Here is a 26,756-nt window from a genome sequence, read left to right as displayed (position 1 = left end):
CTTGCTACGTTGAGTTGAGTTTGAGTTTGCGCTTCCACTTCATGTGGATCGATGACGTGGTCAATATTTGATAGGCTCAATATTTTGTCGCGAATTTTCCATCCCGAAGCAGCAGCAGCTGGACCTGCGACGAGCGACCCGCAGCTCCTAGCTTCTAGGACAGCTCTAAGCTCCAAGCTCCAAGCTCTAAGCTCTAAGCTGCAAGCTCTAAGCTCCAAGCTCTAACCTCCAAGCTCTAAGATCTAAGCACGGAGCTGTAAGCTCACTTACAAGTGTACTGGCTTGGCATTTGCTCTAGACAAAGCGCTGCGCCACACGTCATTAGGAAGGAGGCGAGGAGGAGGCGGCAGCTGCTGCAATGGAACGACCATCGTTGCGAGCGCCAAGATATGGCGGCGTTGTGCAGCACTTCTACGGGCGGCCAGCTGGGATTTGTCTTGGCTTCTGTATGCTGTGTGGAATAGGCAACGGTTTTTAATTTTTCAACCGCGAGCTTTGGACCGAGCATGTCGGCCCCGCCCCCGCCGTCGACCAAGTCGGTCGTCCTCGACCTCGAGCCGGCGCTCGGCCTCGTGGCGCCGCCGCCCGAAACCCTCGGTCTGCTCGTCTGCTCGTCCTCTTCGTATCTCGCTCATGCATGACTAGTCGCGATCCCAATGGACGCCGAGATGAAGAAGCGACGCTCGTCGACCATCAAGCTCCAACCGCGAGGTACGATACATGGCGCAAGGACGCTGTAGCACCACGGTCGCTGTAGCGCCCGTGTCGGGGGCGAAACGGCCCCAGTTTATTCCGCGCCGCCACTCGGGCGTCTCCCGCGTCTCTCGGTATACTAGTACATGCATTGCCATGGCGGCAGTCTGAGGTGGCGTAGGCCGAGCGAGTCGGAACTTGACTTGAGTGACTTGCCAGGCGTGGGGAAGCCGTCATCAAGCCACAACATTGTGCTCAAGATGACCATCCACACGGACGAGGACGTGCGCACGTCGTTCGTCGTGACGCAAGACCCGCGGGGCTGTGGCATTGGGCGCAAGCCCGCCAACGTCGTCAGCATTCCCGCCGACAAGTATATGGCGGACCTCAACCACGCCGTCGTGACGCACGCCGTGCATCCGTTGCATGGACCCGGGTTCTACATTACGAACGGCAACGACGGCACGAACGCCACGTACATCCGCCTGAGCCCCGTGAGCCTCGACGACCACGCGTCCAAGACTCAGTGGCCGCTCTCGCTCGGGTGCCAGTTCCGCGCCGGCAAGTCCGATATTGAAGTCCTCTCGCTCGGCCCATCGTCGCTGCGCCTCAAGGTCCTCTCTGGAAAGCTGGTCGGCAACACGTACGACGTGGACGGGCGTGGCGCGACCATAGGCCGGTCCGCCGACAACACCATCCACACAGGTATATATCTACCTCACTCTGGATGGGACTCATGGCGGGTGGCAGGCGACGGCGAGCTCTCGCGGCGCCACGCGTCCATCTGGTGCGACGCTGTCGACGGACGCTTTTACGTCCACGACGTTGGGTCGACCAACGGCACGTTCATGAAGCTCTGCGGTGCGTACGCAGATCCGTACCGTCTCGAGATTGGCGACCACATTCTCGTCTCCCAAACCTGCTTGTCCGTCAACCGGTATTCCTTTGGCTCCAAGGCGTTGGCTGCAAGTAGTAGTAGGTTTGACTATGGCGTCAACGACAACATGGGCTGCCGAAAGCACATGGAAGACGCGCACTCGCTCATCCAGGTACGCCCATGGCTTGCTTGCGTCGGCCATATCGGGTGTAGGATATGAACATTGCCGCGCTCTCCAAAGCAGGCTATGCCCCGCAGTCCTTCTTTGGTGTTTTTGACGGCCATGGTACGAAAACCACTTCAACAAAAGCTAAACGAATATATATATGTGTCGATAGGTGGCCTCGAAGCCTCGGTCTACCTCCACGACAACCTGCACAAGCACATTATCAGCGAACTCCAAGTAGGCGTCGATGGGTCCTGATCAAGGTCTTAGTCGTGGTAGATGCGGACAGCCGACGCCGATCTCTCCAATGCCGCCGACGTGGACGCTCTCATCGTCGCTGTGCGTTCTCCGCGCGCCGTCTCCATCGCTCATTGCATACTTGTAGAGCCTCACGACGGCCTTTGAACAGACGGACGCGGCGTTTCTCCAGGTTCCATGGACGAAAAAAGTGGATTTTTTTACCATTTTTGAGATAGGAGTCGGACCGACCGCAAGCGGGCAGTACGGCGACAACGGTCTTTATTGCAGGTCGCCGCATGTATGTTGCCAACGTCGGGGACTCGCGCACGGTCCTCAGCCGAAATGGCGTGGCCGTCCGGCTCTCGAACGACCACAAGCCCTCGAGGTCTCGCCGCGTCTACCAAGCGAAGACCACTCTCATGCTGCGTAGACCGGACGAAGCCCAGCGGATTCGAGACACGGGCGGCTTTATCATCCACGGGTACCACCTACCTGCCGTCGCAGTCGACCGAACCTTGACCTGTGCATTGTAGACGCATCATGGGCGAGCTGGCCGTGTCACGTGCCTTTGGCGACTGCGAGTTCAAGACGTACGACACGCATGGCAGCCAGTCGAGTCTGGTATTCTCTACTGCACGCATAAATCTCGTGCTAAGGATAGTAGCGTCTCGAGGACGAGTTTGGCGTCGAGCAGCCGGTCGTGAACCCGAATGAGATCCTGAAAGGGCCATTGGTCATTGCGACGCCCGAAGTGACGACGAGCGACGTCACGGGTACGACCTCATTTGTTTTTTGCTCCTGGCGCCGCATCGACGCAAGTAGACGAGGAAGATTTTTTATTACTGGGCAGCGACGGCCTCTTTGATGTGTTTGAGGACCAAGAAGCCGTCGACTTTGTCACGTACGCGTCTTCTTTTGCCACCAAATTTGACGCTTCTGGTACTAGAACCCAACTGCGCAAAGGCGGTGACGTCCAGCGCACCGTCGAGGTAAGAGACTCTCCATGTACAGCAGCGTAATGCGTCTAGGCGCTCGTCGAGTATGCGATCGGCACACAAGGCTCAAGAGACAATGTCACGGCCATCGTCGTGCTCTTCAAGGACATTGCGGCCATGTAAATAGAACCTCGACTTGTCTTACTTGTAATACAGCAATGAACCACCAATGTACAGTCTTATGGCGGGTCACTGCCCAGCGCGAGGCGACTGAACTTGGTCTGCGTCTCGACGTAGCTGCAGCAGAAGGATGATGGCGATGACGCTTGGTCGATCTCGGGCGGCAGCGATGGCCGCCACTGCTGGCTCGGTGGGCCCGCACGCTTTGGCACGGGCTTGACGATCATGTCGTGCTTGCGCTTCTTGAGCATCGTGGTCGCCAGCTGCACGGGCCGGGGCGACTGCGCGGCCTCGAGGAGGCTCACGACCGGGTTCTGCGGCCGGGCGCTCGGTGTTGCCATCGGCGATAAGAACGCGAGGCGCAGCTCGTCGTCGTCGTCGTCAGCGTCGTCGCCCAACGGTGCAGCGCGCTTCATCGCGGCCGTCATCGGTCTATTTCTGAGCTTGCACATGGCTGCGTGTCCGGATAAAAGACGGATTGTCCGGATACGCTCGCAACCTTTCTGAAAGTGTATCTTTTTCCCCGTGTTTTGGTTTTCGTAGCCGACAAATCCCGCGCCCGATCCAGCTACTCAGGAGTTCACATAGTGGGATCTCGACCTCTACGAGAGCACCCGCGTGGGCAGGCGAGCGATACTATCGAGACACGCATGCGATGCTGAGAAGCGTGCTGAACGCTTATGCGGGCTGAACGTTCGGCACAGATCGCGGCAGGAATGTACTACAGGAACAGGCGTATTCGACGTTCTTAGCTCTTGAGAATCGCGTCCAGTGAAATGCAGTGCAGTGCATTGGTCGTGGCTTCCGTCACATACATCTTGTGGGTGCCCCTAGTCGTATCAGCGGGTAAAGAGAAGCTATAGACATCAAATGGTTGCAGTACGCACTCGACACAGAGCCCCGTGATCTCTTGGCCTGGCACTTCGAGCACGTGCTCCAGCGTGCCTTGCGCCGAGAGCACGTAGATGCGCCCATTTGCAGCGTCCGCGCCTTCGTACGATCAATCTTAAGCGACTCCAGCGAGCAAGAAACGCTCTACCCGCCATGTCGTAGGACCCGACGTAGACGCGGCCGGCGGTGTCGCACGCGATGCAAGACGGGCCGAGGCCGCCGGCAAACTGGTAAAACACCGACATGTGGTAGATGCCGGGCGGGCGCTGGACGAAGCGCAAGACGCGGTTGGCCATCATCTCGGCCACGTAGCTAGCACCACTTGAATACATGCCACAATATATATCCAATGGCCTACACGAGCTTCGAATCGGGCGAGACGGCGACGGCGCACGGGTGGGCGAGGCAGTCGAGCGCCAATGGCTTGAGAATTTGGCCGCCGCTCGGGTTCGCGGCGATGCAAAAGACGCTGCCGCGTGGGTTCTCGAGCGTCGTCTCGCCGAGCGGCCCGCTGTCGGTAAAGTACGTCGTCGTGTTGGCCGGCGAAATCGCGATGCTGCTGGGGCCCTACGACTCGGATCGCGCACGCTCCTTTACAGAGCCGTGCAGCGTACGCGGAAGGGCTTCTCCTCGTAGACCTTGACGACGATGCCGGGCTGGTGGCTGTGGTTGGCGAGGTCGACGCGCAGGATCGCAGCGTGCGCGCAGTCGGCGATGTGCACCTTGCCGTGCGCGTCAAAGACCGCGCCGTACGGCTCGCCGCCTGTGTACGCGAGGGCCGAGTGCTTCCCCTCCGAGTAGGCAAAGACTTCGCCTGTCCCGGATGAGACGTATCCGATGACCTCCTTTCCGTTGATCTCGCGGGTGAACGGGCTGCAGATCTTGGTGCCCTTGCAGCGTAGCGTCTCCTGGAGGTAGCTGCCCATCGACGATTTCGTGGCCGTTTCGTCGGTGCCATATCTTGCGAGCGAACGCTTAGCACAGAAAGGCGGAACGTTGTTGAGACGCTGCAGCCAAACCTAACCACCATCCCGTCCGAATACCTCACAGAGTCCGTCAAGCCGCTGCAGACCGCCTCACGACGCAAGGTCCAAATGTTGCATTTTGTTACCAAGGCGAAGTCGTTGTCCCGGCGTTTGGACCCAGCTGACACGGTGCTTTCCGCCGACTTTCAAGCTCCACACAAAGCCACGGGCACAGTTGCTTTTAAGGCGTCGACGGGTGCGGCTGCAGAGCTGCCCAAAGAGGACAACCAAATCGACGACCCCCACAGGGGAGTGTCAAGGCTTCGTTTACCGACGAGCATCCCTTCAACCTGCGCACGCGTGGGCTAGAGCCGTGTTGCAACGCGTGTGCGCTCTTCCAGCATAACGCGCCATGCGAGGCCAAAGACGCTCGAGGTCATTAAACACAAGAAGGATAATGTTTTCAACGACGCGACGAGCTACGGCTACTGCTGCTTGGCTTGGGGAATGTGGTTGGGCGCGTCGGCAAAGTACGTTTGGAGAATGTACGCGCGCGAGAGGAGCGGTTCAATGTCGTCTTCTTCCCACTCTTTGGTCGGGAGGCTCTGGAGAAAGAGCACGAGGTCCTGAAACTCCATTTCCTTGAGCATGTCGCCAAAGGTCATGAGAATGGCCGCGCAGACGTAGACGTGGAAGTTCTCAAAGCCATTGTCCTCGCATAAATACGTGTCCCAGAGCCGAATGATCGCGTGCAGTGGGCACTCGCGCATGAGGAGGCAGTTCATCCAGCGGAACGCAAACTGCACAAACTGCACCGACTCGGTCTCGACAATGTGCGTGTACAAGTCAGCGTCGCAGCGCTTGACGAGGTCTTCCATGCGCTGCACCATGCGCTGCAAGCCCGGCTGTGAAAACGTATAGTGGTCCTACAAGAAGAATAAGTGCAAGAATACTGGTAGCTCGCAACCTGGATGTCGTCGAGAAGCTTGGTGAGGCACCAGTAGCTGTCGGCCTCGACCTCCTGGAGTGTTTCGTCCGAGACACCGCTCAAGTCGCTTCGCTCCGGGTCGTCTACGGTGCCACGTCATGTAAAATGGCAAAATACGACGCAAAATAAGAAATATACCGACAAAGCTCGAGAGAAAGACCGTCACGAACGGCGTCAAGAGGTCATTGATGCCTTGGACGTACCCGGACGCAGGATGGCGAACCGCCCAAATGTACAGGACGCGCTCCATGCTCTACGCTCAAAGTTGAGATCGGTCCTCGCTGGAATGTCGGTCGATGGTACCTTTTGGATCGACTGGTGCTGGAAGAGCGGGACGCCAGGGTTCGTGCGCGGAATGTCAATGAGAATCTATTGCCGAGCATCAGTCGCATGCAGGTGCGCACACGGGATGGATACCTGGTGCAGCGTCTCCTGCTCCTTCATGCCACGGTCCGTGTCGGGGATGTAGTAAAACTGGCGAAGGAGCTCGCCGTACTCGGCACGCTTGCGCTGGAGCATGGCATCGCGCCGATCTTTGTGCGACGGCACGTAGCTCAAAAGAAGCTTCCACACGAGCGGTCGAAACTCGACGGGCACGCCGCCCCAGCTGAGCTCGCGTAGCTTCTCGAGGTCCACCGAGTCTTGCTTGTCGTTCTTAAGGAGCGTCGCGAACTGCTCCGAGCGCAAGTTACCCGCGGCATTGCGCGGCCCGAGGCCCGTGGCCACGGCGTCTTTGGCCGGCGACTTGGTCGCGGGCAGGCCCTTTGGAATCGGCGGCGGCGTCGCCCACACCGGCGGCAGCTGTGCATTGCAGAACGGCGAGGCCTTGACGCTGCCTGGCAGCGGCGGGTGCTGGCTCGAGCCCGACTTTTTGCGGCCAAAAAAGCCCGTCGACGCCGACGACGCAGCTTGGAGGAAGTGCGACCCGCCGCCATGCTTCTCCTTCTTCCCAAGCTTGTGGAGCGCCGATTTGAACATGCTCGCCTTCGGGCTCGTCTCCTACGCCATGATGCTACGGCGCCGCTCATGCAGGCGAAGGCCGTACCTGCGGCGTGGCTATCGAGGACGCATTCGCCGTCGCGTTCTCACGGTTGTCCATCGGGAAAGCTCTAGTGTCATCTCTCGTCACTCGTCCATTTAATACCGAACGCCTCGTCAATACGGACGCCAAATTCCTGTCCGTTTTATGCGTATACAAACAATGAGATAAACTAATGATTTGCAACTGCAAAGTCTGTGAACCGAGGTGTATTTTAAAGATCGCTCGGCGATTCTGGGTGCCGGCCGGATTCCAAAAGGATAATTTTAGCGCTGCAACCGGTTAGTGCGCCGAAAAACGACCGCTCGTTGCCGACTACGATAACCGAAGAAGCTTAGCGGTTAGCCGTGGCGATGATGCGCTTGAGCCGGTTCGACATCTGGAACCGGATTGCCGCCACGAGCCATTCATCATCAATCCACGCGATCGTCCAGGTAGAGAGATGCAAGCGACGTCGTGAGGTTGACAGTGAGAATGTATAGCGATGAGCGACGACATGGAGCTGCTGCCGCGCACGCACTCGGACTTTGCCCGCAAGGAGTACTGGGACGAGTTCTTCACCAAGCGCCAGGAGAAGGCCTTCGAGTGGTACGGGCAGTACGCCCACATGCGCCCCGTGCTCAAGACGCTCGTCAAGCCGTCGGACCGCATCCTCGTCGTCGGCTGCGGTAACTCGGACCTGAGTCCTCTCTGGGCGCAGGACGGCTACAAGCACATGACGTCCATGGACTTTTCCGAGCTCGTCATTGCCGAGATGAAGCAGAAGCACCCCAAGATGACGTGGGATGTCATGGACATGACCAAGATGACGTATGCGAATGGCAGCTTCGACTGCATCATGGACAAGGGCGCTCTCGATGCGCTCATGGCGACGGACGACGCGCCAGGTAGACTCCGCATCGCATCCTCTTCTCGCTCATGCTTCTCGCGGATAGTGCTGGCGAGCGCGCTCGAGATGTTCAAGGAGGTCGACCGCACGCTGGCCGTGAACGGCTCGTACATTTGCGTGACGATGGCCCAGGACTTTATTATCCAGCACCTCCTCACGACGTTCGCCGAGACATTTCCCAACTACAAGATCTCGGCCATCGACGTGCGTAGATGTCGATGATGGATGTGTCTAACCTTCGACTGTCTGCAGGTCCCCAAGGATGCCAAGAGCAACACGCCGTTCACGCCCTTCTTCATCGTCTGCACCAAGCAAGCGGCGCCGATCCCGATGGCCAAGTACAACGGCAAGATGTTTCACGACAGCGATGCCAGCGCGCGCAAAGCGTGGCTCCTCCACGAGATCGAAGCCACGCAGTGGTACTCCATGTCGCAGCTCGAGCTCAAGAAGGTCCACGTCGGCCGGCAACGCGTCATCGAGCTCATGACGAGCGCGTCGACGGGTCTCAACACGACGCCGCGCTACTCGATCCGCCTCGTCGACGTCCACGCGCAAGGCCCGAACGGCACGTGCGGCGTCTTCCTCGTGCCCCAGGGCCGCGAGCACGAGTACCTCTTTGCGACCGAGGAGGGCGCGATGGAACTCGCGTCCGGCGCCGGCTTCTCGCGCTTCCTTATCGTGAGCCTCGGCCGCACGCATACGTTTGAGAGCTTGGAGGCGGTCCAGCTCGAGCTCAACCCCAAGATCATGGAGCTGAGCCCCGAGAGTCTTGGTCGCAACGAGAAGATCCCGTACATGACGGTGCAGGAGGGCCTTGGCCAGCGCCAGGTGGTGGCCCAAGGCACGTCGGCGCTCAGTGGCGACTACTTTATCGAAGAGGTCGAGAGCCACCGCCGCCTCGTCTTTCTCAGCAACAGCAACACGATCCAGACCGAGATTTTGCTCTTGCCCGCGCTCACGGGTATGTACATGGATTCGACTCGATACTTATGCAAGGATTTGTATAGCCAAGCAGCTCAAGGCCAAGAAGAAGAAGGCGGCGTCGACCCGCGTCCGGTTTGACCCGACGTACCTCGGGTTTGAGTACCACAAGAGCATGGCGGCGCTCCTCAAGACGCACACCGAGTTGCACCCGGTGGTGACGCAGAAGCACCGCAGTCTCCTTGTCGGTCTCGGCGGCGGCGCCCTCGCCAGCTACGTGCAGGCCACGATGCCGTCTGTGGCACTGACCGCCGTCGAGCTCGACCCGACAATCGTCGAGATTGCGACCACGTATTTTGGCCTGATGACCAACAGCAACCTCCAAGTCATCACGGACGACGGTTTGGCCGTCCTCGCTGCCGCCGGTACTCCTCTTCGTTTGCAGCTTCAATACCCACCCGTGGCTTGTAGCGCCCGCGTCCTACGACTCGATCCTGATCGATGTCGATGCCAAGACGGCCGACGAAAAGGCGGCTGGCATCACGTGTCCGCCGCTGACGTTCTTGACGCCGTCGTCGCTTGCGGTATGCAAAGGTCCAGCGAAACAGATATATACTGGCGTGTAGGCGATGCACGCGGCGCTTTGTGAGAACGGTGTGCTCCTTCTCAACGTCTCGTGCCGGTCCAGCGCCATGTACAAGGACGTCTTGTCGCGCCTGCGCACCGCCTTTGGTGCGTCGCCGGTGCTGGAGCTTCGCGCGTCCGAACAAGATGTCAACCGCATCGTGGTCGTCTCCAAGGGCCAGGCGACGGACCTCGCGGCGTGGCGCAAGCCGCTGCTGAGCGCAAACTGCCCGATGCTGCCGGGCTTTGACGAGGACGAGCTCGCGGACCTCCTCGGGCTCCTCGACGTGGCCGACGACGAGGCGTAATACGATCGATGCACTGCTGCTGCTTGTTGCTTCTGGGAACAGCGCAGACAACCGATAGAATATGGTGCTTGCTATATATTGGTTGGTGTACATGGCAAGTGGCGGGTGCTAGACGTGCATGAACGTGTGCGGGTGCGCGTGTTCCAAGAAGCGCTGCATGATGGCGCCAATGACGAGCGCGAGCGTGCACAGCACGAGCGTCACCGTGTTGATGAGCAGTTCGTTCCACACGACGTAGCAGCCGACGCAGAGCGGTAGCACCATCGCGATTGCCAGGTTTTGATCCGAGAGCGCGACTAGTAGCAACGGAATCAAGATGATGTTTCCATGTGCCTGGATACATTGATGGGATTACCTTTGTACGGACGGTCAATCTCGGGGTGCGTGTAGCGCATGCGCACGGCGGCACAAATCTCCACGACGCTCGCGAGCGCGTTGAGAAAGTTGTCGACGCCCAGAATCGTCTCAAAGTCAAAGAGGCACATGACCACAATGATCGAGAACGACAGAAAGATCGACCGGCGGGGCACGCCGTTGGGGCCATGGCGCCTACGCAGTCGGATGAGCCTCAGAAAACTATCAAAGTATCAACGACGTACACGGCGAAGAACGACGGCGCGAGACCCGAGTCGGCCATGCCCGCGAGCTGGAACCCGTCTTTGGTCATCTCGGCTATGTACAAGCCCAGGTTGCCGAAGAAGTTGGAAATCAACACCCAGACGCAGAGCCAGACGCCTACAGATACCGTGAGCATGCGACGACGACGACGATATAGGCTTACCGCCAATGCCTTGGGCGATCTGCGAGTACGAGCCGTCGGTCCATGTCGTGTAGTGAGGCTTGTCAGCGCCCGAGATGGCGACGAACGGGATGATGTACGTGAACGCAATGAGCACAACTGTGAGCATCATGGCTTTGGGATACGTGCGCTTCGGGTCCTGGATCTCGCCCGCGTAGGCGCCGGCCGCGTCAAAGCCAGAGTAGTTCCAGTACAGGACGCTGATGAGTTGGGTCCAGTTGCGCTATGACATGCTCGTTCGTCGCCTGCGTCGTGCATGTCGATAGAGAAAAATACCTCGTCCGAAATGACAAACCAGTTGGACGGCTCGATCTGCGGAATGGCGACAAACACCATGACGAGGAAAGGCATCGCGACGATGATGGCAAGGAAGAGCATCGTGTTGCCGACCATCTTGATGCTCGTGAGGGTCGGGATCATAAACAAGATGGCGATCGCGACGCGCGCGCCAAACTTGGTGCCGAACGAGAGCCCGTCGTCGCCGCCGTCGCCGTCGAGGTTGCCGTTGAGAAGGCCAAAGAGCGAGTCGACAATGAGGCACGGATAAATCGCATTGTCAATGACGCCGGCGACCCACGACCAGTAGCCGACGTGGAAGCCCATGGGGCGGCCAAAGGCCATGCCGACCCATGTACAAAAGCTCGAGTCGGTCGGGAAGGCGCTAAAGAGCTCGGCGTAGACGAGGGCCAATGGCATGCACCAGATCCACGGGAAGATCGAGACCGCGAGGATCCCGATGAGCGGCCCGCACGACGCGATGATGGGCTCGCTGCCCCACGGGCCGCCCGACACGTTGAAATACGTGATGAGCGCCACGGGCAGGATCCCGAGCTGGCGCCGGCTCGTCGACGGCCGGCGCAAAATCGGGTCCTTCTCTACATCGGTGTGGATCGTCATGGTGTTGATACGGCTGACGACGCTGCTGCTGCTGCTTCTGCTGCTGCCACTGGCCCTGGTCTCCTCTCGACGTCAAAGTTCGATTTGTCGAAACCACAGAAGGTCCGAGGATCCGGATACGGGCGCGCCAAACCCAGGTTTTCACGGTCACCCGACAACCGCGCCTCCAGTCCTTCGCCGTTCCAGCACCAAATCGGTCCTAAACGCCGGCCTCCTGCCCGTGCATGGCCGCACAGACCGCGTTCCCTCGTCCAGGTCACTGGACCACGCTGGCCCTGGCCTTGGCAACGTCCGTGACAGCGGCCCTGCGACACGGCGGCGCCGTATCCGGACGCACCGGCCGGGGATGCGCAGCTGCAACGGGTTTGGAGCTTGCACGCGACTGGCGACAACGTATGCTGCGGTCCAGTGACGCACCGGCCGCACTGTGGACGCCTGTATATCGTCTGCAACGCGGCGGTCACGTGACCGCGCGTATCCGGCTGAATTCGCGATCACCTCGCAGCGCCCGGCGCCGCTTTCGCGGACCTTTCCGCGCGGTCGATGATAGCATCCGGATAGCGTGCGCTGACGTGATGATCCGGATAAAAGAGTGTCGCCCAATCACCGTTGGTGGCCGTTGGCATTACGCTCGCAATCAAAAGCCTGCGGCAGAGGAAGCAGCAGGACCATGGAGCAAGCTTGGCTCATCGCGCCCATGGTGGTCGTCGCGCTCATCATCCCGTTCGTCTTCATCTGGGCGACATGGGACCACGACCTCTTCCGCCAGTACGGCGACGAAGATGGTGTAGCTTCCTAATCGATGATCCTGCGTAGGCTGCCCATGCTGCCGGGTCCGCTCGACCGCGGGTCCAAGGAGTTCAAGATTCGCTGCGCCATCTCGAGCCATGTGCGCCGAGGCTGGAACTCGCGCGAGCGCATGCTGCAGCCCTGCCCGCGCGTGACGCTGCAGACCAAGTTTTACATTTTGGACCAGGAAATCTCGAGCGTGCGGGCGGCCTTGGGCGCGCCGGCCAAAGACATTACGGCCGTGCCCCTCATGTTTCCCCAGGTAATACGCATCCCAATGTAGCACATGTGACCACCTTTGCACAGATTCTCTGCGGTCACCTCTTGGTGCAACTGCTCGGCAACTCGCACTTTCCGACGCGCGTCGACACGATGGTGTGGAAGCGCCTGCACGTGACGCAGCTGCGTCGCATCGCTGTCGACGAAGAGCTCAACGTACGACGACGCCTCTCTCATCGTGCTCCCTCATGGACGCGTCGATTCTAGTGCCTCATGGCGCTCATCAGCAAGGTGTTTACGCCCGAGGGCATCGAGTTTACAGTGCAAACCGACCTCTTTGACGACGAGTCGGTCGTGTGGCAGTCATCGCTGTACTTTATCGTGCCCCACACGATCCCGGCCAAGCAAGCGATTCCCGTCAAGGGTCCGTCCAACCCGATCGATCCGGAACTCCTCAAGACGGCGATGGACCAGCCGCGCCGCCGCTTCCCGCTCAACTGCTCCAAGGAACGCCTCGTCGACTTTGACAAGGTACGTCATGCATGCATCGCGCAGATGCTGCATCCGAGGGGCTAGGGCGGCGCCGTCGACGTGGAGCAGCTGTCTCTTTTTTCGACACCCGAGCCGCGCGCGACGTTCTTGTGGATGGCAGCCGCTGCGACGTCGACCATCGAGCAGCATCAGGGTAGTACTCGCATGTCTTGTGCCATCGCCAGTGCTGAGCAAATGGCGTAGGCGACAACCTCACGTACCCGATCGCCTGCCATTGCTCGCTCGAGACGCCGCTGACCGAGCTCCCGCGGGTGCCGACGTTGCACTGCGATGTGTTTGCCAAGAAGGAGGCCGAGCGCGGCCTCATTGGCTTCAGCGTCGGCCTCGAGTCCAAGGCGGTGCTCTCGGGCTACATGCGCTCGGTGGGCTGGAAGTACACGGAAGAGGCCATTGAACAGATTGTCGACGTCTAAGAAACCGATCGGAGGTGCTTTGACACTACTGTTTGCAATTTTGTTATGGCGCCAAGAGCATGTAGCTGGGGTAGCGCAGGCGAAGCGACGCGAGCTGCGCGAACGCGGGCAGGATCTCCTGCACGACCGCGTCGTCGGTCGCTGCCCACGCGTGGCGCGTCCACTTCCAGACAAAGGCTTGGCCGCAGACGCGGGCGGCGACGACAACCGCGTCGTCGAGGTCCTGCGGCACCACCGCCGCATTGGGCGGAAATCGAAGCAAGTAGCCCGCAGTAGCAAACGACCCGAGACGAAACTCGCTACAATTCACACTCGGATGGGTTGGACCGTGTGCGATGTCTACCAGGTCAAGAGCGAGCCCTCGTGGAAGGCCCGGAGCGCGGCTTCCATGTCCAGGACGTCGGCGGTGGGAGCGAGCGTCTAATACAAGCTCGCGATAAGGACGGGAAGGCGTGACGGGTTGGACCTCCGAGTGGTCGAGGAAAGCCTGCGGGTTAAGTGGCGCAAGGCCGTAGACGACACCGCCGACATCGACAAACGACAGTGGCAGCTCGGCGTAGCGGTGGGCTGGCAGCGCCGTCTCGCGCCGATGCCACACGATGTCCAAGTCGTTGTCGGGCGAACGTGCACGACTACGCCTTGTATGTAAAGCGATAGGCTTGGCATCTCGAAATCGACGACCTGTCTCAAGGAGGCGCTGGCGCAGGAGCTGGGCATCGATGGTCTCTGGGTGTTGCAGCACCTGCACGGACACGTCATTGCACTGTGACGCGATGGCGCCGTACTAGTACCCGCGATTGTTGGCTCGCCGCTTGCAGCGGCGTCGGCGTCGTGAGCAGTGCCACGTACATGGCGGCGAGCGCAACGACGAGCGAGACGAGGCCGCCGAGAAGGGTGACGCACCGATCGTTGCTGTCCTCTTCGTCCTCCGTGTCACTGTCGTCGTCTTGTGGCGCTGATCTGTCGAGGGGCTCCGTGTCGCGGGCGCGATGTCGGCACGCGACCTTTCCCACCGAGAGCATCCTGGATCTTATCTCATGTCCATCCTCGGCACAACGCACAAAGGAAGGAAGAGAAGGGTAATATTACTAAGGTGATGATGGATGTACTATCTACGCGTTGATGAGCTTCTCCGAGATCGAGAGCTGGGCCTGCGTCAAGCTCGAGAGATACGAGACCATGAGGAGGTCCTGCATGCCGTTGTTGAAAATCTGGTCGAAGACATCGGCGTGCATCGGCGGGATCGACGCGACAGCTTCGGCGAGCTCGCGGCCGAGCTTCGGGTTGGCCGCCTGCTTGCCCGCGACGACGTCGCCGACGTACGCAGCGCTGGTCGCAAGGAGCTCGTGAAGGCGCACGATGGCCTGCTCGAGGGCCTCAAGGTCCGACGGCAACGATGCCGAGCCCGACGAGCGCTTGGCCATGACGTCGAGAGCGATCGACTCGGCCTCGTACGTCTTGGTCTCGACCTTGACCTGCTTGAACTGGTTGGCGAGGGCGACGTCGGCGACCGAGAGGGCCGAGCTGATGAAGCCCATGATGTTGAGGTTGTCCGACTCGAGCGACGTGTCGACGACGACGTGGACGGGCGACGCGCACTCGGAGCTGTAAAACTCGTGGATCAAGCACGAGTTCTCGTTGATGGCCTCGGCGGTCGTCGACGTCGCGTACCAGCCGACGACGACTTCGTTCGGGTTCACGCGCTGGTGCAGAAGAAGCATCTGGCGGTGGTAGTCCTTGCCGACCGCGACCTCGTCGCCCTTCTCGAGGTGGGGCACCGGGAACGAGTTGGAGATGGTCACGACGCCGTGCTCGGCATCGACCACGCCGAGGAGCGTGCCGATCACGCGCTTCTGGTCTTCGCTGCGGCGGAGGAAGCGGTCGAGGATCTGGAAGACGACGACCGGGTGGATGTGGACGAGGGACACGCCCTCCGTGTTCAGGACCAAGCTCATGCTGCAAAGACGATGGAAAATGGACCCATGCAATCCAGTCATTTCGGCGCCGGTGGCAGACGCAAAGGCCATTGGCTACAAAACATGGCTTTTCGCTTTTTTGATTGGACGATATGCTGAAATGCCTCGTTGCAGCTGGTATTTCAGCCAATCCTATCCGCTCCAAGAATGCCGAAACTAAAATACTATTTGTGGCGAACACCGATTTTAAACGGCAGGCATAGTTGTCGACGCACTCACGTCGGTTTCGATGGACAATATATTCCAACGTAATGATCATCCTCACACGCATTGACTTTATTACATTCGCACAGTAGCACCTTGCTTATTCGTCGTCCTTGGCGATGGGCTTGGCCACTTCAAGACCACCGAAAAGCGGGGCATCGCTGGGCGCCGAGAGACCGCCGAAGAGCGACGTCGGCTCTGGCGACGCCACTGTTAGCGAGCCAAAGAGCGACGCCGGCGCCTCACTGGAGAGGGCGAGGCCCCCAAAAAGCGACGGGGCCGCAATCGGCTCGACAGCTGCAACCACGTCGTCTTCGTCACGAGTGACGCGGTCTTCGTCATCACGAATGACGCTTGCTTCGTCGACGTCGACGTCTTTGGTAGCAACGACAATAATGTCGTCGGCGTGGGTCTTGGCGTCTTCAAACGCGACATCGTCCGCCTCCGTTTCCACAGCCAGCGCCTCGACCATCGGTGTCTCTGCCGCCGGCTCACTCATCGCGTCAGCAAACACATCGTCGTGCACAACGAGCGTCGCCGCCACGTCGAGTTGCTCGACGACCGGCACTGACGCTTGCTCCATGTCGATCTCATCGACCGCCGACATGGGCGTGTCTTCTTGGGCCATGTACGCATTCTCCTCTTCTTCATCTGCGTGCGCATCGTGATCATCTTGGTCATCAGCATTGTCATCGTCGTCCTCTTCATCGTCCTCTTCGTCTTCCTCTTCATCGTCGTCGTCGACATCCTCGCTGGCCGACGGCGCGTCCGACGGCATGACATAGTCGCCACCCAAAAGCGCTTCGTCTACCGGCACACTCTCCTCTTCGACCTTGGTCTCTGTCGCAGCATCCGCCGAAGCTTCATTGACCACGAGACCGCCAAAGAGCGAGCCGCCCGTGACCACCGGCGCATCGGCCGACGCCAAGTTGAGCCCACCAAACAAGCTCACGGGCGCACCTGCCGGCTCGGTCGTCGTCGACGTCGGGGCAATTGAGAGACCGCCAAACAAGCTGACGGGCGCCGGTTCCGTCGTCGCCGGCGCCAACGAGAGACCACCGAATAGCGACGGAGCACTCATTGCTGGCTCCGTATTCGAGGCCACAGAGAGGCCTCCAAAGAGAGACGTCGGGGCCGCGGGCTCTTCCTCCTTTTGGATGGCAACCGGTTCGTCGATGGCGACCGGGGCGGCCACGGGCGTCGGCTTGGCTTCGTGCACCGGGGACGGAGCAGGCGCGTTCTGCGTCTCGGCATCGTCGGCGTCGTTGTCTGAGTCTTCGTCGTCCGAGTTGTCTTCGACCAAGTGCGAGCTCTGCACCGAGAGACGGCGCGGCAGCATGTCCTCGTCGTCCGGGAGGTTGGCGAGCGTGAGTTGGAGGTCCGTCTTCTGCGTCTGCGCAGCCACGAGCTCCTCATCGAGCGCCGCCGCGAGCTCGTACTCTTCTTCGGCCGTCGCGTTTTCAATCTGCTCGGCCAGCTGCTCAATCTTGTGCTGCAGCGCTTCGACCTGCTTGTGCATGTCGTTGGCGTTGAGTTTCTCCTTGAGCTCGCCTTCCTTCTCCTCGACCAAGTGCAGACGCGCGTTCCACTCTTCGAGCTCGTCGTCGAGGCGCGCCGCGAGCTCATAGTCTTCGTTCTCGGTCGCCTCATCGATCTGCGCCTCGATCGACGCAATCTTGTCCTTGATCGCTTTGCTCGTCGTGAGGTCGCCGACGGTCGCGGCCGAGACCGACCGCGCCAACGGCAGCGCGGCGTTGGGCGACTCGGACAAAGTCGCATCCGCCGTCAGCGACTCGGCGTCGTCGTCGTCGTCCTTGACGCTCTCGTCGTCCATGGGCTCCGAGAGCAACGTGAGCTCCTTCTCGGGCACCTCGGGCGGCAGCTCGGCCACGTGCGGCTCCAAATTGTACTTGTCTTCGAGGCATTCGATCTCCTGGACGACGGCCGTAAACTCCATTTGCACCAGCGTGAGCGCAACGCCGCGAAAGTCGACGCTGTCGCCGTCGTTCGTCGACCACTTCTCGCCGTCGTACTTGGCGAGCTGCCGGAGCGCACTCCGGAGGTCGACGTGCACTTGGTACAGCACGTCGAGCCACTCGAGGTCCAAATTCTTCTCCACGTCGCGCAGCTCGTCTTGCTTGGCGTGGAACTCGTCTTCGCGCACCTGAATCCGGTCTTCAATGTCCTTGATCTCCATCCCGAGCACGTCAATTTGCTCCTCGGCCGTCGCGCGGTCCTTCTCGAGCTGCTTGATGTCTTTCGAGAGCCTCGCCGCCTCCTTAAAGTTGCGCTCGGCGGCCGCCGCCTTCTTCTCCGTTTCGAGCTGCGGCAATGTCGTGCCGGCCGTCATGATGACCGTTCGGTTCGTCTGTAGCTTCTTCTTGAGATCGTCGAGCTGATGACCGAGGAGCTTGAACTGCTGCTCGGCCGCTTGCGCCGCCTCGCGCAAAGCGTGCAGCTGCGTCTCTTGCTTCTTGACGCGGTTGTCGCGGGCGTCCCGGCGCGCGTTCTGCTCGTCGGTGAGTCGCACCATGATATTCGCGATGCGGACTTCTTTCTGAACACCGAGCACGTCCTTGGCGAGCTGGCTCATCTCGGCGCTGTAGCTCGCCTTCTTGGCCGCAAACGCTTCTTGCTGCCGCCCGAGCGCCAAGTCATCCGCCTCGATCTCCTTCTTCGTCTTGAGGATGCCCTTCTCGCGCTCGACGAGTCGCTTGAGCTGGCGCGCAAACTTGTGCCGGACGGCTTGGATGCCTGCGTCGGCGGCCGCGAGGCCCGCGTCAATCTCGGTCACGTGCGCACGCGCCGCCGCGAGCTTGGCTTCGAGCTCGGCAATCTCGGCTTCGACGCTGGCTTTTTCCGCCAAAAGGCGCGTCTGCGCCTCGGTCTCGGCCGTGCACTGGGACGCAATCGACGACTCGATCTCGTGCTTCTCGCCCTCGAGGTGGCCCATGTTGACCGTCACGTGGTGCAATTCCGTTGCGATGCGCTGCTGTTCGAACGCGAACCGGCGGCGCTCGGTCGCCTTGTACGCCTTGGCGGCGGCCGAGAGCTCCGTGTACGCGGCCACACGCTCGTCTTCGCACTTTTGGATGCCTTGCAGCACGCCTTTCGTGGTGCGCACGTGGTGCACCATGAGCTTCTCGCGCTGCTTGGTGATCGCCGCGAGGTCCGTCTCGGCCTTGCGCAAGTCGCTCTGCGAGAGCATGATGCAGTGACGCACGCTGCCGATCGTTGTATTCAGTGCGTCCGCACGTTCAAAGTCCTCGTCTTCGGCCGCCTGGAGCTGCTGCGCTTCGACCGACTGCAAGTCGAGCGCATATTGGGCGAGCTGGCGCGACAACATGGCCTTTTTCTCGACGAGACGCGCGTCTTCCTGAGAGAGCTGCACGATCGCATCTCGAAAACTCTTGGACGTCGCGTCGTAGTCGCGGATGAGCTGGACGAGACGACCTTCCGGTGTCACGGGCGCGACGGCGGGCGGCTGGCGCGACGAGATCGGCTTCGGCGCTGCCGGCGACACGACGAGGCTCGGGCGCGGACTCGGCGCACTCTTGCGGTGCACGGGCGCTACTGACGTTGCGGTTGTGGGTACTGCTGCTGCTGCTGTCGTCGTCGACGAATGGGTTGTCGCCGGCGGTGTCGTTGTTGGCATGGATGTGTGGACCGGCAGAGGCATGGCGTACCCGGCAGCACCGGGCCCGACGTTGACGATCGTGAGCTGGTCCAGGAGGCCGCTGAGACTGTCGGTGGCCGAGCTAGACACCGTCATTATTTCAACCAGCAAAAATGAGGAGGTACCTCGATGAACGCGCGGTCGTCCGCGTCGGCGTCGTGCCGGTGCGGCCGGTGGATGCGCGGTGGAGTCGCCCGGGGACTTCGGGCATGACGGGGTTCACGGTGAGGCCGCTCAGCACCGAGCCTCGCGAGCGTCCGTCGTCGTCGTCCTCTCCGCGCTGCGAGCCTGTGTCCTCCGAGCCCTGCCGGTCAAAGCCAGGACGGAACGTTGGCTTCTTCTTCTTCTTGATCGGCGCGGGTGCTGGTATCGGCATCGACGCAGCGGGTGTCGACGAGACGTCGGTCGGAGCGACGTTGAGGTAGTTGAAGGTTCCTGGGCGCGGCGCACGCTGCTTCTGAACGGGTGGCTCGACAGCGGCAGGGGCGGGAGACGACGACAAGTTGAGTTGGGCGAGACTCAATGGCGCTTGGACCGGGGCCGCCGATCCGCCCAAGTCGAGGCCGTTGAACAAGCTTGCTGGCTTTGGTGCATCAACAGGTGCTGCAGACACGTCAGGCTGCTTCATGTGCATGCCACCAAAGAGCGATGGCGGTGCGGGCGACGGTGACGTGGCCGATGGGTTTCGCTGGTACGACAAGAGCGCCGGAGCGTACCCTTGCGGCTGCTGCGGCTGCGCCGGCGGCGGCGTGGCGCCATACGATGGCTTCGACTGGCCCATCGAAGGTGACGTGCTGTACGAGGCAGGGTTGTTGGGGTTCGAAAAGCCAGCGCTTTTGGCCGCGGTCGGCGGCAGGTTGAAGAAGCCGCCACCACCACCGGGTGCTGCGTCGCTAGCCGCCGGGCGGCCCCCGCCAGTGGCATTGGGAGGGCGCGAGGACTTGGCGGCCTCGTCCTTCTTGGTAAAGAGTCGACCAAGCATCCAGTCGTGCTTCGATCTTCCTCGCAGAGCCTTGAGTTGTTCCCTCCGGCCGCTGACTTAGCACGGTACGGATACGCTCAAGTGTATCCGGATGAGCCCTGGACACGTCGCGATCTAACGACTTGAATAGTGTGCGAGTAGCTACACTGCAACGTCCAGCATCCGACGCGTCGCATGGCAGTGACGCGTGGCGTCAAGTACGACCGATGCTGGTTACAGTCAGCGTGTTTTCAGTAGCGCATCGCCCTATGTCAGCAGCACACCTCCACGTCGAGCAACGTTCAGTGCTCTGAAATCCATAATAGTGTAACAACACTATAAAGCAAACGTGGGTCGAGTCGAGTGTTGGTAATGCTTTGACGACAACACCACCACCGTCCTCTTGGCGCCAAGCTGGATGAGGTGCAGGAGCTCTCGTAGCTCTATCGAGTACATATATGGTGCAGGTGCTCACACAACGGGCGTTCTCTCGTTCAGCCAACGCTCTCTCGCTTTGACCTCAGGAGACGAACCAACCGAGCCATGATGGACGTCCGATTTGTTTGCAGGTCATTTACACGTGCGTCGGGCTTGCGATGCGCTCGTACGCGTGCTGGCGCTTGGATCGGCGTACGACGCGCAGCAAGACAACGCTCACGAGCGGAACCAGCGCCAAGAGGCAGACAGACCACTCGATGTGGTGCGCGAACCGGTGGTGGTGCTTTGGGAGCCCGTGGTCGAGGAACGGAATGGCCTCGTTGGCTGCAAAGGTCTCGGTGAGCGCTGCAAGCTGCGAGTGGTTCCAGCCGCCATGGGCGTCAGACGCGTTCGATGGATGATGGCGATGGTGGTGATGGTGATGATGGTGGTTGCTCTTGCCGTGGGGGTGTTGCCAACGAGCCATTGCACGCCGTAGAGTGATCTGGTGGCGGCGTATACCTGAATGAGCAAACGATGAGGAAGGCTCCTGGTAAACGCACTTGTTGTCGGACTGACACGAATTTCCGCAGCACCTGGTCGCTTTTGGCGCCAAAGATCGCGAACTTGGTGTTCATGTCCCGTCCATAAAGAGAGAAACGCGTGTAGATTTTGAACTTGACATTCGTTCTCGTTGTCCTTGAGGTCCACTTGGCAGTGCGCATCGTGGGAGACCGTCGTACGATAAATCGTTTTTGGGGCCGAGCGCAAGGTGAAGCGAGCAATGGAATACAAGCTCGTGCAACCTCTTGGCCCGTTCTGTAGCACTACAAAGAAGAGACGTGTTGGCTCTCGACATAGTCAAATGCGCAGTGATGCTGATTTGGTGGATGCACACCTCATACGACGTAATGGCACGACGCAAGAGCAATGAAACCCTTTGATTGGATGCATGTTCGAGACCACCATCGAGTCCAAGATCAATCTTCGGTCACTTTGCCTGTAGCAAGCCACCACATGTCGCCCGAAGGCAAATGCAAATATCCTTGCAGCTTCTTTGGCAAGTCACGCTCACAGAACGAGATACATCGTTTGGGCTTCGGGCGTTGACAGGACGAAGCTCGCGGGGTCGCGATCTAGACAAATATGCATTTTGACACCGCACATATTTAAGCCAATCATACGCGTTTGTGGGAAAAAGCAACATTTTAGCCAATGGCCTATCGCGAGGTGGTTGGTCGCGAGCAGCAGGACGTATTCCCAGTTTGGTCAAGACGACGATGCTGCGCCGTGTCCTTAGCGTGCCCGCGCCCTTCGCCGCCCGGTGCATATCCTCGACGCCGATCGCCTATGGCATCGTCAAGCAGGAGGGCGTGCCCAACAAGCAGAACATGGCCAAGCGCGCGATGCCCGAGAAGCTCGACGGCACGATCGACCAGTTCTTCCCGACCATGTCGGTCGTCGACGGCAAGCCCGTGAAGCGCGTGGCGCCTGTTGTTGGCGGCGACTGGAAGGCGTGGATGCTCCGCAACAAGTCGACGGAGGATTTGCACAAGCTCTGGTACGTCTTGCTCAAGGAGCGCAACGCGCTCTTGACCGAGCAGGCCGAGTGCAGCTCGCGCAACCTGGCGTTCCCGAACCCGTTCCGCAAGTCCAAGGTGCGCAAGTCCATGGCGCGCATCAAGCTCGTCTTGCACGAACGCAGCCTCATCCACCAGGCCAACCTGGCCGCGAAGCAAGAATAGACGCACAAGTTGTGCTTAGGACAGACTAGTGGACGTCGGTAACTTTTTTTCATTCACAGTACGGGCGCTCCTACTACGTCGTCGACCTTTGGGTGCGCCAGTCGCAGCCGAGACGCGAACAGAAACGCGTGGAACGTCGACTGGCGCAGCGCCACGAGCTCAGCGTGCGACTTGTTGGGCCGCGAGATGAAGCGCAGACCCATGCGCCCCGTCGTCGGAATGCTCGAGGACGTGAACATGGAGTAGATGCTGAGCCCGAGCTTGATGCTGGCGTCGTCGAGCTTGATCAAGTCCAGCGGGTCGTTGGAAATCATCTCGACGAGCGTTCGCACCAGTACCTAGAACGTAGTGGTCTTTAGCTCCGCATGCGATGGCTGTCCACGGACCCGATTGTCCCATTCGGTCATGCCCAAGTCGAAGTCCATATCCACGTTGAGCGGGTTGAGTGTGTTGAGGTATCCGAGGGCGGTAAACATCTATTTGCACGTCACTTTGCATGGTCATCAGCGAGTGCGCCGACCTGCTTGCGGTCCGCAGGAAGGAGCTTCTCGTACACCACGTCAAAGTTCTCCATATCGAAAATGTACCGGTGCGCGGCCAAGACGACCTATTTGGATACGACGTTGATCGATGCCATACTGCTTGCGTCGCACCTTGAGCCGAAGGCCGTCGACGGTCGGCGGAAAGTACTGCATGATCATGCGCACGTGCGTCGTCTTGACAAAGGTACCGGCGAGCGCATGCTGCAGTAGAAGCACTTGGCGCTTCATGTCGAGGCGCTTGTGCGATGGCACATAGTCGGACGAGAGCTCGGCGTGAATGCGCTGGAGCATCCCGTACACCGCACTCTCGTCGAGGACGACGACGGTCTCTTGCGCATCTTCGGGGCGCGTCGTCGAGACATAGTCAAACTCGAGCGTGCCTTTAATCGGCAGTTTGTCGTAAAAGCGGTCCGTAATCTACGAACAGACACTATGTTAAAGTAGACCAAACGCAATCGTTGCCTCGAGCGCGTGGCCGTTGAACTTTTCGTTGCGAAAGTTGCCAAAGGTGCCGCGCTGGCTCGTGTTGCCACGCAAGCGCGGGCAGGCGCGCATGCTGCGACTGGCCTCGGCGCGGTTGAGCATCGCGAACCAGAGCGCGAGCTTGCGGTGCACGCGGTTGGCCAAGTCGAGCGTGTAGCGTCCCGTCGGGTTGTCCGGATTGAACTGCAGCACAAGGACGCCATGCGACGCGAGGAGGCGGTTCATGTTCTGGAAGCTCAGATGCGCGAGCAGGAACGACAGAATGCCGCACCCGTCCACGACCGTGTGCAAGCTCCTACGGCAACGTGAGACGAATTGCGCGCTCGTGGGATGCCCACCGCGCGAGGATTTCGACGACATCGAGCGCGCTCTGGAGCTGCGTCACGATGAGCTCGAGATGCGCGAGGCTCAAAAACATATCAAACGTCGCAATCTACCCACGGTGACGTCAAGGGCTTCGTACAAGCAGCTTCGTACCTCGAGCATCGCGCACATTTCTCGCGTCGAGATGCGGTCCTTGATGACCTTGACGACGTTGGTGAGGCCGTCGGTCGTCACGTCCGCGCTCACGCCGATCGTCGGCGGTACAAAGCGCGCTGCGACGTGCAGCAGGCCTTGCTTGGGCGAGATGTCAAACACGCTGCCGCCGCCTTTACTCACAAGGGCCTTTCTCGCTGCGTCAAATTCAAGCTCCACTTTGGTCTTGCCGCCGTCGGGCGAGAACCACACGTCGTAGAGCTCGCAGCGCGCGCGGGCGGCCGCGGTCACGAGCTCGCACGCAATGACGTAATGGTACGGCGACTGCTTGAGGTCCAAGCTGTACGGGGACTGCGCCGAGGGTAGCATCGCGTCAAACACATCCGAGTCCTACGCCTCGTAGGCATCGCTGCAAGGAGAGGAGAGCATCGTACGTTGCTGTCGCGAAACGACAGGCCAATGTCGCAGGCGATGCCAGACGCCACCGCGTGCAGGAGCGCCTTGGTGCCGGTGCCGCCGAGGTCGTTGTTGAGAAGCCCGAGGCGCGTCAGCGTCGTGTTGTGCTGCACGGCGTAGCTGAGCGTCACGGCGGCGCGGCCCGTGAGGTTGTTGCGCGAGAGGTCGAGGGTGCGAAGCGTCGTGTTGTGCAGCAGCGCTGATGCAATTGCGTGGCCACCCGGGTCGCCAAACCGGTTCATCGAGAGGTTGAGAGTGTGAATCGATGTGTTGGACTCGAGAGCTCGCCCGATGCGCGTCGCGCCCTCGAGGCAGATTTGGTTCCAAGACAAGTCCAGATCTCTACAAAAGAATCTGAGAGGGCAACGATCCAGTAAATGTAGAATTACTGGATCGTGCACGTGGTCGCAGCCAGTGTTTCGCCGAGGAGGATGCCACCGGCCTCGCCAATCTCGTTCCCAGAGAGGTTGACGATGAACAGCGACGGGTGAATCGCGATTTCAATGGCGAGCGCGTCGATCGCATCCAATAGACGCGTTTTCGACAAGTCCAAGTCGGTTAAACTCGACGCGGCAAAGAGAAAGTCGGCCATGTGCACGCCCCCTTCTTTGCCAATCTACCCCAGGCCCCGTTCGTATCAACTTGATATTAATCAACCGCACGCACCTCGTTTTCGCTCAAATTGAGTTGGCGAAGTTCCTTGCGTCCGTGGAGGAGCTGGAGAATGACCGAGACCGCGGCTTGGGTGAGCCGATTGTCGGCGAGGTTGAGAGCATAAATCGACGGCAGCGAGGCCAAGCTACGACGCATTTCGTAGTCGCGAGGGCGAACATGGGAATGGAAGTCGCCACCTCTTGGCGAGCGCAATGGCTTTGGTATCGCCGAGGCCAAAGTGGCGCAGGTCCAGCGCTCGGTCCGGACTGATGCGTGCGAGGAGCGGCTCGGGCACGATCTGCTCGTTCGCGCACTCGTCGAAGAAGAGAGTTCGGGGCGTGACGCTGTCGACAAAGGTACCCGGCGGCAGCTTCTTTCTGCTTGGCTTGGGCAAAACGACGCGGCCATCCAGTAGTATTGGGACCTTGTGGTTCCGGCTGTCTTGGAGCTTGGCCCACTTGGAGAGAAGGACGTGCTATGTTGCGTGGGTTCACATCCGCAGCCTCCGGCGAAAGACCCACCTTGTCCGAGTAGAGCGCGGTCTTGCCGGCCTCGGTGGTCTGCTTCGCGAGTGCTCGCAGCTTCCTACGCACGACACATTTACACGAGCGACGCAAGATGCTTGCTTGCCGTCGCGTCTTGCCGGTCCGCTGAATGTCATAATGCGCCTACCACATTATATCCCCTCGATGAGCGTGCAGAGGTTGCAACGTGGCGGCGGGCGTCGTACGGTGGTCGACCCACTGTTCTCACGCTCGTCGGGGTCGTGCACAAGGTACTGGGGAAATGCTAAGCCTCTTTGATGGACAGCGTGACAGACCGCGGTGGGCCGACGGGCGATCGCGTGGCGGCGCTCGAGAGGCGACGGCTCGGGCGGTCCATCGGGCTCGATCGTCATCAACTAGTCGCCGTCAGTCGAATTATGGACTCCAACCCACTCGCTCATGCAAGCACGCACGGGCGACCGGAGCATGCACTCGGCGACTTGGAGTTTCCGGTCAAAGACCCAGCGCGTCCGCTCGGCGTCGGTGAGGCGCTCGTGCCCGGCGACCGCGTCGGCCTCGGACGCATTTTGCGTCTGTTTCTTGGCCGTCCATTGCAGTCGCGACACGTGCAACCGCGCCTCGTCCGTCTCGTGGCCTTCGAGGTTGAGGCTCGGATACTACAAAGCACGATCCAAACCATCGAGCAAGACGATGATGATTGACGCACCATAAACTTGGCAATGTCATCGACCACGACGCTCCACTCGTTCGAGGCCGTCGAGAGCGTCGCCAGCTTGACGTTGTGCGTCGGGAGGCGCGTCGGATTCTTCTGCTCCGTCGCGATGGTGGTCGTCGTCGGCACGGTCGACGCACGCGCCGTGACGTCTTTGGCGCGCTGCGCGTGCTTGGAGAAGATCGGCTTGAGCTTGGCCAAGCACGCGAGCCCGAGCTTCGAGTTGGGCTGGAGCTTGCCCGAGACGCTCTCCGACTCGGGCTCGGTCTTGGCGCGGTGGCCCATGTGAGCGTTTCGGCAACGGTTGGGGACTTGTATCAAGCGGCAGTCCTACGAGGATCGGCACCCAAGACGGTGCGATGGAGCTATGCTACGGATGCATTGGCGACGACGAGCGCACTCCATCGCTGCTGCGCGAAGCGAACGGATGCCACGCGCAAGTCGGTCATCGTCGACTTGAACACGGCTACAGATGCCAACGGCTAGGACCGATGGCGATCACGACTTGTGTCTCGTACTGGCAGCCCGTGCGAGTGCGGCTTTGGCTTACGCAAGCGACGAC

At 60.3% G+C, this 26,756-nt stretch overlaps 13 protein-coding genes across 13 annotated transcripts; 4 read left to right on the top strand and 9 right to left on the bottom strand.

The window, feature by feature from the left end:
* Positions 1 to 453: 453 nt before the first annotated feature.
* SPRG_02696 (hypothetical protein) lies at positions 454 to 3,149 on the top strand. The gene is made up of 17 exons (XM_012341259.1): positions 454 to 597; positions 646 to 711; positions 758 to 827; positions 875 to 1,398; positions 1,444 to 1,630; positions 1,673 to 1,742; positions 1,784 to 1,856; positions 1,909 to 1,973; positions 2,016 to 2,075; positions 2,122 to 2,166; positions 2,213 to 2,361; positions 2,407 to 2,457; positions 2,510 to 2,597; positions 2,641 to 2,749; positions 2,799 to 2,877; positions 2,923 to 2,965; positions 3,005 to 3,149. Exons 1-17 carry the CDS (start codon positions 507 to 509, stop codon positions 3,092 to 3,094), a joined length of 1,860 nt encoding a protein of 619 aa, XP_012196649.1. The 5' UTR covers positions 454 to 506; the 3' UTR covers positions 3,095 to 3,149.
* Position 3,150: 1 nt separating this feature from the next.
* On the bottom strand, positions 3,151 to 3,525 carry SPRG_02695 (hypothetical protein; the record flags this gene model as incomplete). The annotated part of the gene is made up of 1 exon (XM_012341258.1): positions 3,151 to 3,525. Exon 1 carries the CDS (start codon positions 3,517 to 3,519, stop codon positions 3,151 to 3,153), a length of 369 nt encoding a protein of 122 aa, XP_012196648.1. The 5' UTR covers positions 3,520 to 3,525.
* A 314-nt stretch (positions 3,526 to 3,839) lies between these two features.
* SPRG_02694 (hypothetical protein) lies at positions 3,840 to 4,925 on the bottom strand (the record flags this gene model as incomplete). The annotated part of the gene is made up of 5 exons (XM_012341257.1): positions 4,597 to 4,925; positions 4,341 to 4,549; positions 4,131 to 4,294; positions 3,979 to 4,081; positions 3,840 to 3,921 (listed from the first exon to the last, which is right to left on the bottom strand). Exons 1-5 carry the CDS (start codon positions 4,906 to 4,908, stop codon positions 3,840 to 3,842), a joined length of 870 nt encoding a protein of 289 aa, XP_012196647.1. The 5' UTR covers positions 4,909 to 4,925.
* A 507-nt stretch (positions 4,926 to 5,432) lies between these two features.
* On the bottom strand, positions 5,433 to 6,913 carry SPRG_02693 (hypothetical protein; the record flags this gene model as incomplete). The annotated part of the gene is made up of 5 exons (XM_012341256.1): positions 5,433 to 5,873; positions 5,915 to 6,018; positions 6,074 to 6,188; positions 6,239 to 6,304; positions 6,353 to 6,913. 5 exons carry the CDS (start codon positions 6,911 to 6,913, stop codon positions 5,433 to 5,435), a joined length of 1,287 nt encoding a protein of 428 aa, XP_012196646.1.
* Positions 6,914 to 7,385: 472 nt separating this feature from the next.
* On the top strand, positions 7,386 to 9,771 carry SPRG_02692 (hypothetical protein). Its single transcript, XM_012341255.1, has 7 exons — positions 7,386 to 7,408; positions 7,457 to 7,861; positions 7,910 to 8,067; positions 8,116 to 8,824; positions 8,871 to 9,209; positions 9,256 to 9,368; positions 9,411 to 9,771. Exons 2-7 carry the CDS (start codon positions 7,459 to 7,461, stop codon positions 9,714 to 9,716), a joined length of 2,028 nt encoding a protein of 675 aa, XP_012196645.1. The 5' UTR covers positions 7,386 to 7,408; positions 7,457 to 7,458; the 3' UTR covers positions 9,717 to 9,771.
* Positions 9,772 to 9,779: 8 nt separating this feature from the next.
* Positions 9,780 to 11,501, bottom strand: SPRG_02691 (hypothetical protein). Its single transcript, XM_012341254.1, has 5 exons — positions 10,792 to 11,501; positions 10,498 to 10,738; positions 10,316 to 10,451; positions 10,072 to 10,265; positions 9,780 to 10,012 (listed from the first exon to the last, which is right to left on the bottom strand). Exons 1-5 carry the CDS (start codon positions 11,410 to 11,412, stop codon positions 9,825 to 9,827), a joined length of 1,380 nt encoding a protein of 459 aa, XP_012196644.1. The 5' UTR covers positions 11,413 to 11,501; the 3' UTR covers positions 9,780 to 9,824.
* A 581-nt stretch (positions 11,502 to 12,082) lies between these two features.
* SPRG_02690 (hypothetical protein) lies at positions 12,083 to 13,385 on the top strand (the record flags this gene model as incomplete). Its single annotated transcript, XM_012341253.1, has 6 exons — positions 12,083 to 12,180; positions 12,229 to 12,463; positions 12,508 to 12,636; positions 12,688 to 12,951; positions 12,997 to 13,105; positions 13,156 to 13,385. The coding sequence occupies 6 exons, from the start codon at positions 12,083 to 12,085 to the stop codon at positions 13,383 to 13,385; spliced, it is 1,065 nt and encodes a 354-aa protein (XP_012196643.1).
* A 43-nt stretch (positions 13,386 to 13,428) lies between these two features.
* SPRG_02689 (hypothetical protein) lies at positions 13,429 to 14,415 on the bottom strand (the record flags this gene model as incomplete). Its single annotated transcript, XM_012341252.1, has 6 exons — positions 14,177 to 14,415; positions 14,067 to 14,127; positions 14,010 to 14,017; positions 13,852 to 13,965; positions 13,729 to 13,805; positions 13,429 to 13,684 (listed from the first exon to the last, which is right to left on the bottom strand). The coding sequence occupies exons 1-6, from the start codon at positions 14,405 to 14,407 to the stop codon at positions 13,429 to 13,431; spliced, it is 747 nt and encodes a 248-aa protein (XP_012196642.1). The 5' UTR covers positions 14,408 to 14,415.
* A 38-nt stretch (positions 14,416 to 14,453) lies between these two features.
* SPRG_02688 (hypothetical protein) lies at positions 14,454 to 15,358 on the bottom strand. Its single transcript, XM_012341251.1, has one exon. It carries the CDS (start codon positions 15,338 to 15,340, stop codon positions 14,498 to 14,500), a length of 843 nt encoding a protein of 280 aa, XP_012196641.1. The 5' UTR covers positions 15,341 to 15,358; the 3' UTR covers positions 14,454 to 14,497.
* A 255-nt stretch (positions 15,359 to 15,613) lies between these two features.
* Positions 15,614 to 20,276, bottom strand: SPRG_02687 (hypothetical protein). Its single transcript, XM_012341250.1, has 2 exons — positions 19,367 to 20,276; positions 15,614 to 19,323 (listed from the first exon to the last, which is right to left on the bottom strand). Exons 1-2 carry the CDS (start codon positions 20,221 to 20,223, stop codon positions 15,666 to 15,668), a joined length of 4,515 nt encoding a protein of 1,504 aa, XP_012196640.1. The 5' UTR covers positions 20,224 to 20,276; the 3' UTR covers positions 15,614 to 15,665.
* Positions 20,277 to 20,776: 500 nt separating this feature from the next.
* On the bottom strand, positions 20,777 to 21,106 carry SPRG_02686 (hypothetical protein; the record flags this gene model as incomplete). Its single annotated transcript, XM_012341249.1, has 1 exon — positions 20,777 to 21,106. One exon carries the CDS (start codon positions 21,104 to 21,106, stop codon positions 20,777 to 20,779), a length of 330 nt encoding a protein of 109 aa, XP_012196639.1.
* A 766-nt stretch (positions 21,107 to 21,872) lies between these two features.
* On the top strand, positions 21,873 to 22,435 carry SPRG_02685 (hypothetical protein). Its single transcript, XM_012341248.1, has one exon. It carries the CDS (start codon positions 21,900 to 21,902, stop codon positions 22,362 to 22,364), a length of 465 nt encoding a protein of 154 aa, XP_012196638.1. The 5' UTR covers positions 21,873 to 21,899; the 3' UTR covers positions 22,365 to 22,435.
* On the bottom strand, positions 22,356 to 26,479 carry SPRG_02684 (hypothetical protein; the record flags this gene model as incomplete). Its single annotated transcript, XM_012341247.1, has 17 exons — positions 22,356 to 22,702; positions 22,751 to 22,840; positions 22,885 to 22,971; positions 23,018 to 23,286; positions 23,353 to 23,684; positions 23,728 to 23,822; positions 23,867 to 24,256; positions 24,301 to 24,664; positions 24,712 to 24,938; positions 24,989 to 25,121; positions 25,174 to 25,451; positions 25,498 to 25,561; positions 25,607 to 25,644; positions 25,707 to 25,765; positions 25,811 to 25,877; positions 25,935 to 26,138; positions 26,189 to 26,479. The coding sequence occupies 17 exons, from the start codon at positions 26,477 to 26,479 to the stop codon at positions 22,418 to 22,420; spliced, it is 3,273 nt and encodes a 1,090-aa protein (XP_012196637.1). The 3' UTR covers positions 22,356 to 22,417.
* Positions 26,480 to 26,756: the final 277 nt, after the last annotated feature.

This window comes from Saprolegnia parasitica, assembly GCF_000151545.1.
Source record: "Saprolegnia parasitica CBS 223.65 unplaced genomic scaffold supercont2.6, whole genome shotgun sequence".
Taxonomy (NCBI): domain Eukaryota; phylum Oomycota; class Saprolegniomycetes; order Saprolegniales; family Saprolegniaceae; genus Saprolegnia; species Saprolegnia parasitica.
This window is presented reverse-complemented; position numbering and strand designations above follow the sequence as displayed.